The sequence below is a fragment of the Corvus hawaiiensis genome, chromosome 27 (genome assembly GCF_020740725.1).
Source record: "Corvus hawaiiensis isolate bCorHaw1 chromosome 27, bCorHaw1.pri.cur, whole genome shotgun sequence".
Classification (NCBI taxonomy): Eukaryota; Metazoa; Chordata; class Aves; order Passeriformes; family Corvidae; genus Corvus; species Corvus hawaiiensis.
This window is the reverse complement of record NC_063239.1, coordinates 3,522,750-3,536,694: the sequence shown is the minus strand read 5'-3', so window position 1 is coordinate 3,536,694 and position 13,945 is coordinate 3,522,750. Positions and strand designations below refer to the sequence as shown.

At 44.2% G+C, this 13,945-nt stretch overlaps 1 protein-coding gene and 1 long non-coding RNA gene across 2 annotated transcripts; both read right to left on the bottom strand.

Annotated features, from left to right (window-relative positions):
- Positions 1 to 2,233: 2,233 nt before the first annotated feature.
- AP3M2 (adaptor related protein complex 3 subunit mu 2) lies at positions 2,234 to 9,945 on the bottom strand. The gene is made up of 8 exons (XM_048287374.1): positions 9,604 to 9,945; positions 8,159 to 8,330; positions 7,486 to 7,623; positions 6,864 to 6,949; positions 6,182 to 6,315; positions 5,162 to 5,369; positions 4,310 to 4,454; positions 2,234 to 3,878 (listed from the first exon to the last, which is right to left on the bottom strand). Exons 1-8 carry the CDS (start codon positions 9,874 to 9,876, stop codon positions 3,778 to 3,780), a joined length of 1,257 nt encoding a protein of 418 aa, XP_048143331.1. The 5' UTR covers positions 9,877 to 9,945; the 3' UTR covers positions 2,234 to 3,777.
- Positions 9,946 to 10,609: 664 nt separating this feature from the next.
- LOC125317548 lies at positions 10,610 to 13,846 on the bottom strand. Its single transcript, XR_007200111.1, has 3 exons — positions 13,313 to 13,846; positions 12,142 to 12,194; positions 10,610 to 10,941 (listed from the first exon to the last, which is right to left on the bottom strand). It is a non-coding gene; the product is annotated as an uncharacterized LOC125317548 (long non-coding RNA).
- Between the last annotated feature and the right edge of the window lie 99 nt (positions 13,847 to 13,945).

The window sequence follows — 13,945 nt, the reverse complement described above, 5'->3', positions numbered from 1 at the left end:
TAGATTAACATCCACAAGTAAAGGCCAAATCAGATGTCACAAGGCTGCCTTTGTCCTTTAACAGAAGACAGGACAGGTACAACCAAGTCACCATGAACCAGAACCTCAGTAATCAGCATTACTTCCTTGCACTGCAGCTGCCATGTGACGCTAAGTCCCATCTATGCACATCCTAAGAGTGTCCCATTGTTTTGTAAAGAGAAAGCAGGTTTAACTACCATTTTACAAAAGGATAACATGGTATTGAGGGTACAAAAGGAATTTAGCTTTGGTATCCATCGGTAGCTAGCAAGCTAGACTGTTGTATTTGGAAATTCAAAACATTGTGACTCCAAATGTTTACTCTCACAGTTTTTAAGGAGCTCTCTGATAACCTACTAGCACGACAACTACTCAAATAAAGAATCTTACTATATAAGTAGGTATAGAAGAGAGATTTGGTAAGATGTCTATTACTCTCTCAAAGGGGTTTTGTAAATGGCAACTTTACAAATGTCCTGTGACTTTCTAGCTACCAGCTTAGAAACTGACCTCAAAGAGATCTTCTCTAGCGGCCTCAGAGGAGCAGCGGTAAAAGTCCAGTTAGCTTCAGCAACAAGTCTCATATTCCAGCCAGTGGAAGGTGAAAATGTTTTCTAATGAAGAGTCACAGTTTAGGTTTTTGGTGTGATTTTTTGTTGTTGTTGCTAGTTTTATTTTAACACTGAAAAAAATACAAATTAATTTCCCTTCATTTCCCCTAAGCCCACTTCCAAGTGCTCTTGTGCCTTGCTATCCTGGCATTCCCAAGCCTGCCTGTAAAACAGTCTAAACTATTTCACTGAGTAACACGAGTCAGTGTCCTCAGGAAGGCAACTTTTGTTTTGCAATTCAAACGGTCTATTAAATACAGTATTTGAGCTCAATGCGACCTAACAGCCACCAATAAAATGTAACTGAACCACACCTGACACTGATCTCTTTTAGAAAAATAGAACCTACGAAAATGCAAGCTGCAGAGAACAGTTTTACCTCACAGCTATTACCAATTCTTGGAAAATGCCATTATATGAAATATGCAAGTTGACAAAGAATGCTAGATAAGCCCTGGCTGCTGTCTGCTCTTGTTTGTTCCTTCCATCCTGTCTGTCTTCTGAGACATCTTCTCTGTAGCTGACCGAAAGAATGGCCCAGAATCAACCCCAAAGTTTTACAAATGCTTCTTTATCCTTAATTTTGTAATAGGTCCTTAATCTGGGAGATTTACCAAATCCCGGTCCAATAGTATTCTCCAGCCTTACTTTAACTTGCATTTCATTTCTCAGAAGTTGCTGCCACCTAGCTCCGTGCATTTAACTGCCTTTCTCTGGCTTGTTTACCCATTACATCCCACCGTGATAAAAAAAAGTCCTTGAGATGGTTTCCATTTTTTCATCAACTTTTCCACTTCTTACACGGTTTTTATCCCTACTGGTCCTCTTCCAGCACACAGTAGCACCATCTTGAGACAAGGTCCAGGAGTAACTACTGCCATCTGCCTGCTTCCTTTCATCTGACTTTGCAGCTGATATTGTCATACTCAAGTAGTTTCAGAACCCAGGTCAACATCAGCATTTGTTGGAACTGAAGTGCACAGCTGCATCTCATGTTTCCCCCCCCAGAAATCCTTCTTATGTCCAACTTCTGTCATTGATGTTGTTCCGCATTTCCCCCTTCTGCCCTACTTCATCTTCCACAGGAACTTGCAGCCATCTCGGACTGGTATGTCATAAGGGCCAGATGCCCTTATGTATATAAGAAACCTTTCAGTATCTTGAGTAACATGAATCACTTCAGCAGTGAATAAAAGATTCTTTAAAAATCAAAGCTACAAAGCCAAAGGACAGTATTAGTACTTGAGGAGCAGGAAGGTGATGAGGTATTTAATTGTCTTCATAATCAAAGCACTGCCCTTAGCATGATACCCAACCCAGTAAACAAAAATGGTTCAGCTGCATTCCTAAAGACATTTTCATTTGAGGTTCCAGGAAATGCTCAGCACTCCTTTTGGCAAACACTAAGAAAAATTACCAAGAAAGTAATTAATTTTAGCTTTTCAGACAGTGACTTAGTCCCACGTTTACAATGCAAACTGCATAAAGATATTTATCTCCCTAAGGCACCCACTATGCACAATGCAGTTGGCACAATTTACCTTCCTCGTCAAATACCATTTCTTGTAAAGCCTGCACAAACCACTCTGAAATGACACAGATGACATGTAAAAATTAATTTTATTGACATCCTTGTTGAAGGTTTTGTTTGCACTGAACATGCTCAGCGGTAATGTCACCTCAGCAGAATGCCACCTGCTATGGAATTCTTCAGTTGCACCAGAACTTGCAATTCCACAAGCAAGATGCCACTCATCCACTGCAAGTATCCACCACATGCAAGCTGGAATGAATGCTATCCTTCGTCTAGGGTCACCCTGTTCTGTTCACAAGCATGAACTGTACATGCTGGACTCCACAGCCACACGTGTGTGGTCACGTGTACAGCAGCTTAGGTGCAAGTTCTGCTACCAAGAGAAAACACATTGGCATGTAGTGGCTAAAGAGCCTGTTACAGACAATATGAACAGAGCAGATGCCTCTCATTTCCTATTTCTGCTGTACAGAGGGATGTACCACAGGCTGGAATGGGCAGATATAGCAACAGCTCTTGAGGAAGAGATGATCCCAGTGAAAAATCTGGTGTAGGTTTGAATCCATCTGCACAGCACCTGATTGGTACAGGAACTGAAATGAGGTAGGACAGGAGGAACACTACAAAGGTACCAGGTCACAATTATCTCAAAGAAAGACATGAGTGAACAGGAAACAGCAGTATCACCTTCATTTGCAGTAGGCAAGCAGAGGCAAAAAGAGGTTCCAACAAGTTACTGGGACAGTGGTTATCTTCACGTAGCCACAGCTTCAATTTCCATCAGTACTGTCTGTACAAAAGTTCCTCTATCTGTCTCTTCTGATTCCCCAAATAAGCTAGGAGAATTCCTACCTTCAAACACTGATAAAATAGGAGTAGAAGCAGAATTACATGGAGATACCACCGCCCATCAGTTACAAGATTTGAATGTATTTCAAGTCTGTATTCAAGAGACTCAAGATACTTGATGACCAGGATGCCTTATGAAATATCTAGAGAAAGAATGCACTTCTTCCCTTCCTCCCTTTGTGGCACCATCCCCAATCTCAGGCTTCTCAACTTTCCATCCTGGGTGGAACAATCTACCCTTCCACTTCTTCCAGTCCTTTTGAGGCAGAATGGCTAGATGGTCTCCCTGTTGGCAAGAACTATACAGCTCTCCACCCTAACACCCAGTGATACAGAAAGGCAGATGCTGGATCATTGCGCTGGAGTTGAAGTTTGTGGAAATTCAACTTTGTAACATCTACAAAGGGATAAAAAGCCAACCAAAATACAAGGAAGAGGAGTTACAAAAGGCCATAAATCCCTAGAATTTCCTCTAAGACAGCAAAATAAATGTGATACAAGCTTACATAGCTGACTCGCTAATCCTAAGGGACCAGAGCACCTCTCCCATCTGCTATTGTTCCAAATAATTCAGACTCAGGTAGGGATGAGGTGTTTTCAGGTCAACCTTACTTTTCCCTGTTTTCCAGCACTCTGAGCATGTAGCTCATGCTACTACAGACAAGGGAGCAACCCTAAATAGATGGATGGGATAAGAGGCTGCATCCAACAGCCTGGGACAGAGGAAACAGGAAAAGTGCTCTTCCTCACTGTCAGGAGCCTCTAGGTTCGGACTTGGAACTTGCCAGCCTTAGTCATGTATTTTATCCCCTTGAATGGCTTGTACTTCTCCCCATACATGTCCAGGCGATTCACCTTCAGTCCTAAAGGCAAACAAACACACCGTAAGACTGACTGCTGCCACAAACAAAGCTGACAGACCTTTGGGATAAAGGGACAGAAGATTGTACTAGCGGTGCAAAAAGCACAGGCAAGGTTTTAGCAAGCAGTAGACAGAACGGAGAAAAGCTGTCAACTGCTGTTAGAATCATTCTTTACAAACCCATCCACACCCTAAATCTCTTTATAGGTCTGTAAGCACAAAATGCAAGGAAACGTATGTGTAAGTTGTTTCACAGACCACCAGAAAGAACAAATCCATATATCTGTCGTCAAAGCAGACAACTTTTTTGCTTGAAGAACACGTTTCAGGTAGAACGTACGTCAAAAGGTTTGCAAAGTTACTTCAGCTACATGCAGAATGAGCACTGCCACAGCAGAGAACATTCCACTTCTTTACCTCACAATCACTTACCAGATATAGCCAGCTGCTGAATTTTAAACTGCAGGTTAATGGTGGGGTTTTCATCTGGTTTCGATGTCCCAGCTTGCAGGCTCACACTCCCCTTCAGGCTTGGCAGTTTCTGGGGGTTTATTTTCCCAACATCCCATGACAGTAACTTTAAGGAACAGAAAATGCAGGAGTGAAACTCAAATGCTGTTAACCCCCTCTAAAGAAGAGTCCCCTTCCAATGACAGCTTTTAATGTTTCTCTGTGAAAAATGTCTTTTTCTTGGTATCTTGCCTTTCATATCAGCCAGACACAGGACTAAGGAGCAGATACCACAGAACCGTTGTTCTCCCTCTCTTTCCATGAGGCTCCCCAAAAGCCTACTGTGAATATTTCCACTATTTGTGCTAAAGGCCCCATGGGTAAGCCCATAAGCTTAAACTTTGCAAGAAGAAAAAAATTAACTCCTCAGGCTCAAACAACAAAACCAGAACACCCCAAACCAAATGAAAACCATTAACCAACCCTTAGTGTTTGCAAAACACCAACACGCATCACTGGGCATGACAACTAGATATGCAGACGTTTGTAAGCCACTCACCAGATGTCCCATCATATAAGACCAGTGCTTGGATTTTCTTCACACACCAAGTAGCCAGAACTACAATCCACTCACACACTAAGGTATTTGTTCTGGGGATTAAGAAAACTCCTAGTATGCAGTTGTTCAGAAAAAGTTCTCATCCCAACATACTGCCTTCAGCAAAGCAGTGTTCATGGAAATGTTCACGTAAGCATGAACAGCTTGACTGCATTTTCTGATAGTATAAGAAAGGTTTTTTTAAAAATTTATCTAATTTCTCTCTTTCCTCTTACCTTTGTAACTGGATCGAAGACATGTGTTCCCTGGGAGGGTGTAAGGGTCATATTTAAGACACTTTTTGGCATCTGGCTAGTGACCATCACTCCCTCTACAGTCTTCCCCATAGTCTGCTTCGGCCCCACCGTGATCTCAAACCGTCCCAGTGAGCTGCTGTCACGGAAACTGATGTTGTGCTTAACATAGACAGGAATTGCCACAAGACTAGAATAAAGATGCAAACACAAAGTCCTTGTCAATCTCTTGCCTTCATATTTGCTTAAAAGAGAAGGAAATCGTACACCCATCTAGAGCAAAGAGCTAGGAGCAAAGTCAGGATTCCACTCCAAAGTCTTAATTACACTTTTTGTAATCAAGCTTGCTGATTCCTATTTTTTTTTATCAGAACAGGAAACTACATCCAATAAAACAGGAGGCTAGAGAAAAGGATGAGAAATGTTTTTGCATGTCACAACCAGGCTGTCAAGTAGTTCCTGGCACTGCAGCAGCACTTGAACTTCATGTTTGTGCTTTCAGTTGCGTTTTCCACTCCTTTTCATCTACTAGAGATAAATCTGACAAAGGTCTAGCAAAATTCTTCAGCACCCATAACCCCTAACAGTACTTGGCAAGCTGCTTCAAGAAAAGAGTGCAAACATGGACAAGAACTTGCAGTTCTATTAAGAGAGATGTCAAAAACCCAAGAGGAGCACCAAACTACCTTGTTTTATTCCAAAAAGTTTTATAAACATATGAAATCAACAGCTTGATTACTCTGCCTAATTCTTTCCCTCTCTAGTTTGTTTATCTGCTAGTAGTCTTTGAAAAATGTTGGCTAACCAGAAAGAAATTATAGAATCACTGCTCCAAACAAGGAGAAAGCATGTAATTTAAAAAAAGACACATGCAAGTTACCATGCACCTCTACTTCACTTGGCTCAACATGCCACTTCATCTTTAGAAGTTCCTTCTTTTATCCTCTTCCTAGCCAGAAAGATCCAAATTTCGTAATTCACAGCACCAGATTCATCACCTACTTCTGAGCACTGACGTGGTAGGACAGCAAGCGGAAATTTCCATCAGGTGGAATGAAGGAGAGTATTCTCTCTGACTCCCAGCGCTTAAAACGCACACATGGGTGAAAGCTGACATCATCCAATAACCGAGGGTTCTGAAACAAAAAGAAAGTCACAAGGTTTGTGAAGGCAATACAACTTAAAATGACCTCCTCTTCTTATCAATCTTTTATCCATGAAGGGCCTACCATTTGACACACTCTTGACCACTTGAAGGTGTCTCCATTCAGACACGTCTGATGCTGCTATATCCATGTGAAAGCAGTACTCAATAACCTCTATCCTTTTTTAGGATATTTAAAATCCTATTTCATAAAACTTAGTCATGTCACATAATTGCATTGGTGCATACTCATAAAAGAGAAGGCCCTTCCGGATGTCTGCTTAAAGCACCACTGTATCTCAAAAACTTAGTCACAGCACACATTACCTGTGCTTTTAAACAAAGAATCTGAAAAAGCCCTTTCAGGCTCTAAGTTGCTGAACTTCCTGGTGAGTTCCCATTGTCATTTCTTTCTCTTTTCGTCTGGCATACCCAGATTCTGATGTACTGGAATCCATCATCACGAGACTGCAATCTTAGCAGCAGGGCTGGGAAAGCCCTTTCAAAATACTTAAGTAAAGATGCATCCTTGAGCTTTACCATAAAGGAGAGGGTAAGGTCTGGCATCCCAGTCAGCTTGACACAAGCATCAATCACCCCTTGAATTTCAGCAGTGATCGTGGAACCTGTAACAATAAAGTAAACACAGGTGGTTATGTGAACCTGGTCAAAAAATCCCGAAGTGGAAAAACTACTGGTGAGGAGGAAGGAAATCTATTTTCTTAATGCAATGTCATGGCTCATTATGTTGCCTGCTCAACATTTTTATCATTCCCAATGAGTCCTCTAGAAGATTCACTCAATTAAGAACCATGGACACCAGCAATGTCCATTTTAATGACCAATGAAAATAGCTCCCAATTTTAACAAGACTAAGATGCACAAATACTAAAGAGAAAGTGCTATGCACAATTTTTACTCATCTTCTATTTTCCCAGTATAGAATTGCTTATGAGACCTCAAGAACAAGGACAAGTGAAAATCTTGGTGCCTCTGTAAAATTTTTGACTGAATAGCACATACAAGTTAGCAACATTCCAGAATAAAAATAGGAACAGCTTCCCACACTTGGATGAAGGTGCGCCTATTTGAAAACCTAACTCTCTCTTCAGGCACTACCAGGACAAGTTATCCTCGTCTTAGCCACAAGCAACTTTCATACCCGATTTGTCAATGATTGCATCTATCTCCTCAATCACATCAAAATAGGCCTCATTGTTGGTATATTTTACACCAGTACGTCTCCAAGGCACCACTGAGAGCTGTCCAGTGGGAAGCTGGTCACCCACATTAGTGCTTCCTGGAAAAAGAAAGGGAATCAACAACCACAGAAGTTAGGCAATGGTGCAGAACAAGTCCTTGCCCTCACAGAGCTTAATTGTAATTAATCCCTGAGAACCTCTATTTCTTTGTAGGAGAGCAGTTACTCTTCCAGACTCCCTGTACTCCAGAAATGTACATCTCTCTTACACCCAGCTCTAAAACATACCACGGTAATGCATGGGGAAGTGTCTACACATGGGGATGTGTAAACTCACATCAAACTAACTCATCCTGGAAGTCATGTCAATGGCTGTAACTGAAAATGTAATCTGACGTTTTTTAGGTTAAAAAACCCCAAATCAGACAAAACAAAATGTAAAACCAAAGTGCAGCTGGTGCTGAAATTGGAAGGAACCTCAAAGCAAAGCAGTAACACGTGACTCCCTAAATATACCTGTGCTGCATGAGTGGTATGGGACAACATAAATTTTCTTCACCCACGTCCTAATTTACTTATGCAGAAATATTGCCACCTGGACTCCCCAGTTTATCTTCTTCTTGTTTCCCTGTACCTGTGATGGTGTTGACGACTGTTCGCAGAATAGTAGGAGGTTTTATCAGTTCCTTAAGAATATTAGACTCTGTTGCCAATGGAAAGCCATTGTCCAGCATCTCCTCCAGCACCTCATAAACCACCACAACATTGTCCTTGATTATTACCTCTGAACAGACACCAAAATAATCCTGTGCAAAAGAAAGAATTACTCAACAATCTCTGAAAGAGAATCTTAGTGATCATTCAGTCCAGTGCCCTCCCACATAGGAAAAAATTGAGCCCCTTCTTGGAGGAGGCAAAACAACACTGAAATTCCCTGTATTACTACAAGCACATCAGACACACCACTCCCACAGACATGGACAACTCTGAGCACACCTCTGCCACTGCTCCAGTAAGGTGGCAAATTCCCGCATTAGCAGTCCCAACTAATTCAGCAATTTTTAAAATCAAACACTTACTTACTGTCTTTTTCTATGTGGACTTCAAGCATCTTTCAGAAGAGAGCAAGGGCACATGCATAAACACAAACCTGAGCTTCTAGTTACTTACAGCAATTAAAGAGATCAGGCATTTTGCATAAAGAATGAGTATACGTATACTGTGACAGTAGAGAAATCCTAGTTCTGCATTACAAACACTCTTTTTCAGACATATCAGATTTTAATATACATCTAAGCCAGTGACGACACACTCATGCCTCGTACCCTCATAAAAAATAAGACCTAAGAGCCTGACACAATCCACTGCTGGCCTGAACAGCCAATCCACTCCCTAAAGGCAGAGAAACATAACTCAGAATACAGGCAGGTTCTGACTGACATCTTGGAAGCAAACACTCCCATGATACTTGTTTGGCCAAGCACACACATTTCCTGTATTCTCGCAAGATGCTGGTCACAAGACATTTCAAATCCAGACAACACAATCCTGTTGTTGGCAGGCGGAAGGCAGACATCTTTAACGTTTTCCTAAACAGATCAGAAGTCATGTCAACCATAGTACAGAGGGACTACTCTGGGCAATCCCTGCAACTCACTCCTTTAGGAAGCTTCCAAGAAGCATCACTAGATGTAAGCGCAGGTTGTCACTAATTGATTAAAGCACGTGGCTATGAATTGCAAAAGCTCTTTGTGAGAACAAGGCCAGTTTGGTCTTAGTTCACAGTTCCCAGAGCAGAAAAGAGTGCAGAACAGAAATACTGATTGCTGAAAGGTTCATCCTGTGAGCACAGGTAGATCCCGAATCCATCGTAATGCTAGGCAGTAAATTCCCGACTATGGCAAGCCCTGTCTATATCCTCACAAACGCCGGATGAAAATTAAGGGATAGGAAACAACAAAAAACTAATAGCTGCGAACCAGAGGGGCTCTTTGCGCCGCCCGCCCGTTCTCCCCCGCAGCGCGGCCGTGCCGAGGCTCCTCCGCTCCAGCCAGCGGGGCCCACGCTCCTCGGCCGTACCTGGAACGTGTCCACGACGCGGTGCAGGAACTCGATGACGAAGAGCGGCGGCACCTCGCTTTGGATGACGGCCACGAAGAAGATCTTGTGGCGGTAGACGCTAAGGAGGTAGTGGTGCGGCGTGGGGATCACGGGCGGCACGTTCTCCGCCTCCGAGGCCCGCTCCTGCGCCTCAAAGAAGTAGTCACAGACGGAGCGGCTGACGACGCTCTTCCAGTGCTTCTCCAGGAAGATGTCTCCCGAGGCGTTGATCAGGAACAGACTGTGGATCATGGCTGCGGCGGGGCCGGGCTGCGCTGCAGCAAAACCCCCGAGCCGGCTCCCCACACAGGCCCCGCCCCCCGCGCGCGCAGCACGGCCGCCGCAGCCCCGCCCCCGGCGCGCGGACAGGCGCCCTCCCGCGCAGCGCTCGGGACGCGCCCCTGCAGCGGGCGCTGCGATTGGGCGGCCCGCGCACACCCGCGCCCCGCAGGCCGGCGAGGCGCGCGCCTCGTGACGCGGCCAAGCGGCGCGCTCCGCAGCCATCCCGGCAGCGGGCGGACGGCGATCGTGGCGGGGACGGGATCGCCCCGGCAGCGCCCCGCCTGCCACGTGTCCTGTGTCCCATGTCTCTGTCCCGCGACCGAGTCCGTCCCTCCCCCCCGCCGTTACACACCTGACAGGGGGCGACGTGGGGCCGGCCCGCGTGGGGTCCTCAGGCCCGGAGCTGCGCAGGGCCGCCCCCGTCAGGCGGCACCATCGCGACCCGGGGATGTCCCACACGGAGGCCGCTGCACGTTCCTCCTCGTTCGGCGGGGAGGGCTCACGGCCCGGCTACCCCGCCGGCTCCTCATCGGCGTTTAGGGGTGCCTTTTCTAGAGGGGAGCTTGAGTATAGTCAATGAAATGTGGAAATAACCCGGCTCGTGCGGGGAGGAGCAGCTAGGGGAACGTTTTTCTCTGTATTATTTTGCTGGTTCGTTCACCACGGAGTAACACGCCAGAAAACATCCAGCTGGCATGAAAACAATTGTCACGCCAAATTTACCTAAATTCTCTAGCAAATTATTCCTTTGCATAATTAGAACTAGTGTTTCATGTTTATATAGCAGATCCCAGGACTTCTGAGTAAGACATGCCATGACAAATAATTTTTCTACTACAGTGCTGGGAACATACAGAAACAACAGAAAAGCAGTCCTTTGTATCCCATTAAACAAGCTGTCTGAGCACACAGCCTTTCTTACATGGGAGGGAAGGTCAGACTTGTACCAGCACGGAGAGACTGAGGTCCGAGATTTCACACCCAACTGTGCTCCATGATCGTGGGCAAATCTTTTAAGTGGTGATATCCCAAAGTCTGGAAGACATGAAAAATTATGTCAGAATGCAAAAAAAGGCCCAGTTCAGAGTTGATATATTTTATTTCTATTGATTCACTGTAGCTGTTTTTTCCCAAAAATGGGACACAGATCAGTTCACTTACTCTAACACTACCTTTCAGTACTACTGTATGCATACATCCTTATTTAAAGCATTAGGTAATTCTACCTGGACTAGATGCGCTTTTCGCCATAGCAGTAAAATAATGAAGGAGAAATGACCTATATATTAATTTCTCTTTTATGGTAATTATTTGTAACAAATGCATTTTTTAAACATCAAATAATGTTTATAAATGTCTAACTTAAATTACTGTGATGAATTACACATTTGAGAGCAACACAGAGGCAGCAATTTGTCATTTAATTACATCACTTCTAAATTTAAAGTAATTATTATTTTAATATAATCAGTTTACTTTTAACACAAAGGCACTGTAAAGATTATTGTATCAGCCTATGAGGAAATTGTATTATTGGGAATCATATAGATATCACAGACAGAAAGCAGCAGAACATAGTTAAACAGGCAACATAAAGCGTTAATACATTGGGTTCTTCATCAAACACAATATGGTTCTGTTCTTAACCTAGACTTTAAAATCAACAGTCATGGGATATGTCTTTTCAATACAGGCATTTCTTTATTGTCTCATGAAATGCAATTCAATTTTGACAGTATATTACATTATTTAAATCCTGTCATTTCCCTCTGACTGCCTTTACCCATCATCAAAATTTTATTTTATCCAGTTTATTATGTTGTCACTTTCCTATTTTTCCTACAGTTGCTTCAGCTTTCTTAGCTGTCAAGAAGATTGGTGCTCATACAAAAGCAATCATATGGTAACTTACTATTTCTGCACACCAGTGGAAAAGGTTGTTGAGGGAAGCCTAGCTGCTTCCAAACCATTACACCATGCTTTGTTCTGAAAGTCTGCACAATGGTTTGGGAGCTTGTAGAAACTGGAACTTAAAGGGGAACATGACAGAATATGCTGCCAGAACAGAATTTAGTTTTGCTGGTTAACTTAAGGACAGCCTGAAAACTGCTCAGTTGAAGGGTACTTTACTTTCATTATATGAACCTCAAGAGAAAATTATGCACAGTCAAAGAGCAGTGCTACAAAATGGTGCTGCCAAAACATCATCGTCTTTATGATAAAACAATTCCTTACCATCTGTAGTTTGCCATATGCAGAAATTCTGATGATTTAACTTTTAGCTTGTGCTGTGAAAATACAAGACAGAGTTGATGAAAACAGGCCATTTTTTATTTATAATAGTCTACAAAACCAATTAGTTTTGCAAGGTTGCTATTAATAACCTACTGCCAATTCTGAAACAGAATAGAGTCTACGGATTGACACTGTTGTAGGAACACAGTTGGGTTTCACCGTTACGTACTGCATCCTGTTAGTCTTGCTTTATTTTCTCAACTGGAAATTGCATTTATGTCTCTATTAGCTTTTCTGAATATAGCACCACAACCTTGTAATTTAAGACAGCCTTATAATTTGGAAGCCTTGAAGACTTGGGAAGAGGTGTGAGAAGATTAATCTGTTGAGAGAACCCAACTCTGACAAGAAAAGGCCAGACCTCTGCAGTCTACACGGCAGAAACGGAACTGTTTGTACGGTACCTTGCAAAACAGCACCTCAAACTCCGTTTGCTTCAATTAATAAGCAACTCACTGGGAACGTTTAACTTTCACACTGAAAAACTTACTGTTAAAACATCAAAGTAATTACTCTTGCTCAAAAGAGAAATTTCTAACCTTAAGACACTAAACAAAGCCATTCAGAAACATCGTGTTTGTTTTATCAACTCTGTCTCTAGAGCATTTCTTAAGATTTTTTTTTTTGTAGGAACAGAAGCTCACACAAAACTTTACACGATAGTTGTCCTTTAAGGCAATGGTGAAAAAGTCTATAATGTGAAAACACAACTGGTAAGCTGAGCCAGAGGTTACAAAAGGTGGGAGAATTGCATGCAGCACACAGCCATACAGTATGCATAACAAAATGAGACTCTTTCAATTAAATATAAGCTAAGAGAGAATTCTTTTAAATGAGAGTCTGCTCTTTGCTCATGTCTGCCAAGGTTCAGCGCATGCCAGTGGAACGCTGTACCTCTGCAGAGCCGAGGAGAACCTGTGGTGTGAGCGAGCCAAGGCTGCACCTCTGACAGGCCCCTTTTGACGTCTGCGAGGAACAGCCAGCTCTGTGCAGCCAGACCGAAGTACCCAGCGAGCTCCCAGGGTACTGTCACGTGGGACAGCTAATGTTTTGACAGGGTATTATTTATTACTCTACACTGTAAAATACGTCAGAAAGTTACACAAATTACCTGGCAAAGATGGCCAAGGATAGAGCAGCTGTAGTGGTCTAGCTCAAAATCCTTATTCGCGCACAGATGAAGAGGCACAGGCAAAGAGTACCCGCTCACAGAGCTAAACGGTATCGTTGTTTAAGAATTCCACATCTCTTCAGTAAAAGCCTAGAGTCGCGGTTTCAAGCGCAAGCTTAACTAAGCCTAGGAGAGGAATTTCCTTCTTTTCAGGGTACGGGTATCCGTGGCCAGCGCGCTCCCGGCAGCCCGAGCCATCCCACCACGCTGCCCGGTTCTCGGCGCCCGGAGCCTCCGGCGGCCGCAGCCCGCATTCCTGGAGCGCGGAAGTTCCGCACAGCCACAGCGAGACGCCCAGGTCTGCAGCCGCTACCCCCCCAAGTGCGCTTCCAGTCAGCCTTTACCGAGGGCCGCCGCCTCCCCGCACGGCCCAGCGCGGCGATGCTCAGTCCCGCGGCCCGGCCCTGCCCTGCCCGGCCCGGCCCGGCCACTTCCCTCACTCGGCCCTGGGCGGGCGCGGCCGCTCCGCTCCGCTCCGCTCGGGCGGCCCCGAGAGCGGCCCCGCCTCCCCCGCCCGCGGGGGCGCAGCTGTGGCTCCACAGCGCCCCCCGGCGGCCGTCTGCTCCCCGCCGT

Excerpts from the sequence above, each read along its gene's own strand:
- AP3M2 (XM_048287374.1), bottom strand. The coding sequence starts at position 9,876 with ATGATCCACAGTCTGTTCCTGATCAACGCCTCGGGAGACATCTTCCTG. Across the intron at positions 6,316-6,863 it reads ACCTTACCCTCTCCTTTATG|AACCCTCGGTTATTGGATGA; the intron begins GTAAAGCTCAAG and ends TTTTTGTTTCAG. Across the intron at positions 3,879-4,309 it reads TCAGCAGCTGGCTATATCTG|GACTGAAGGTGAATCGCCTG; the intron begins GTAAGTGATTGT and ends GTTTGCCTTTAG.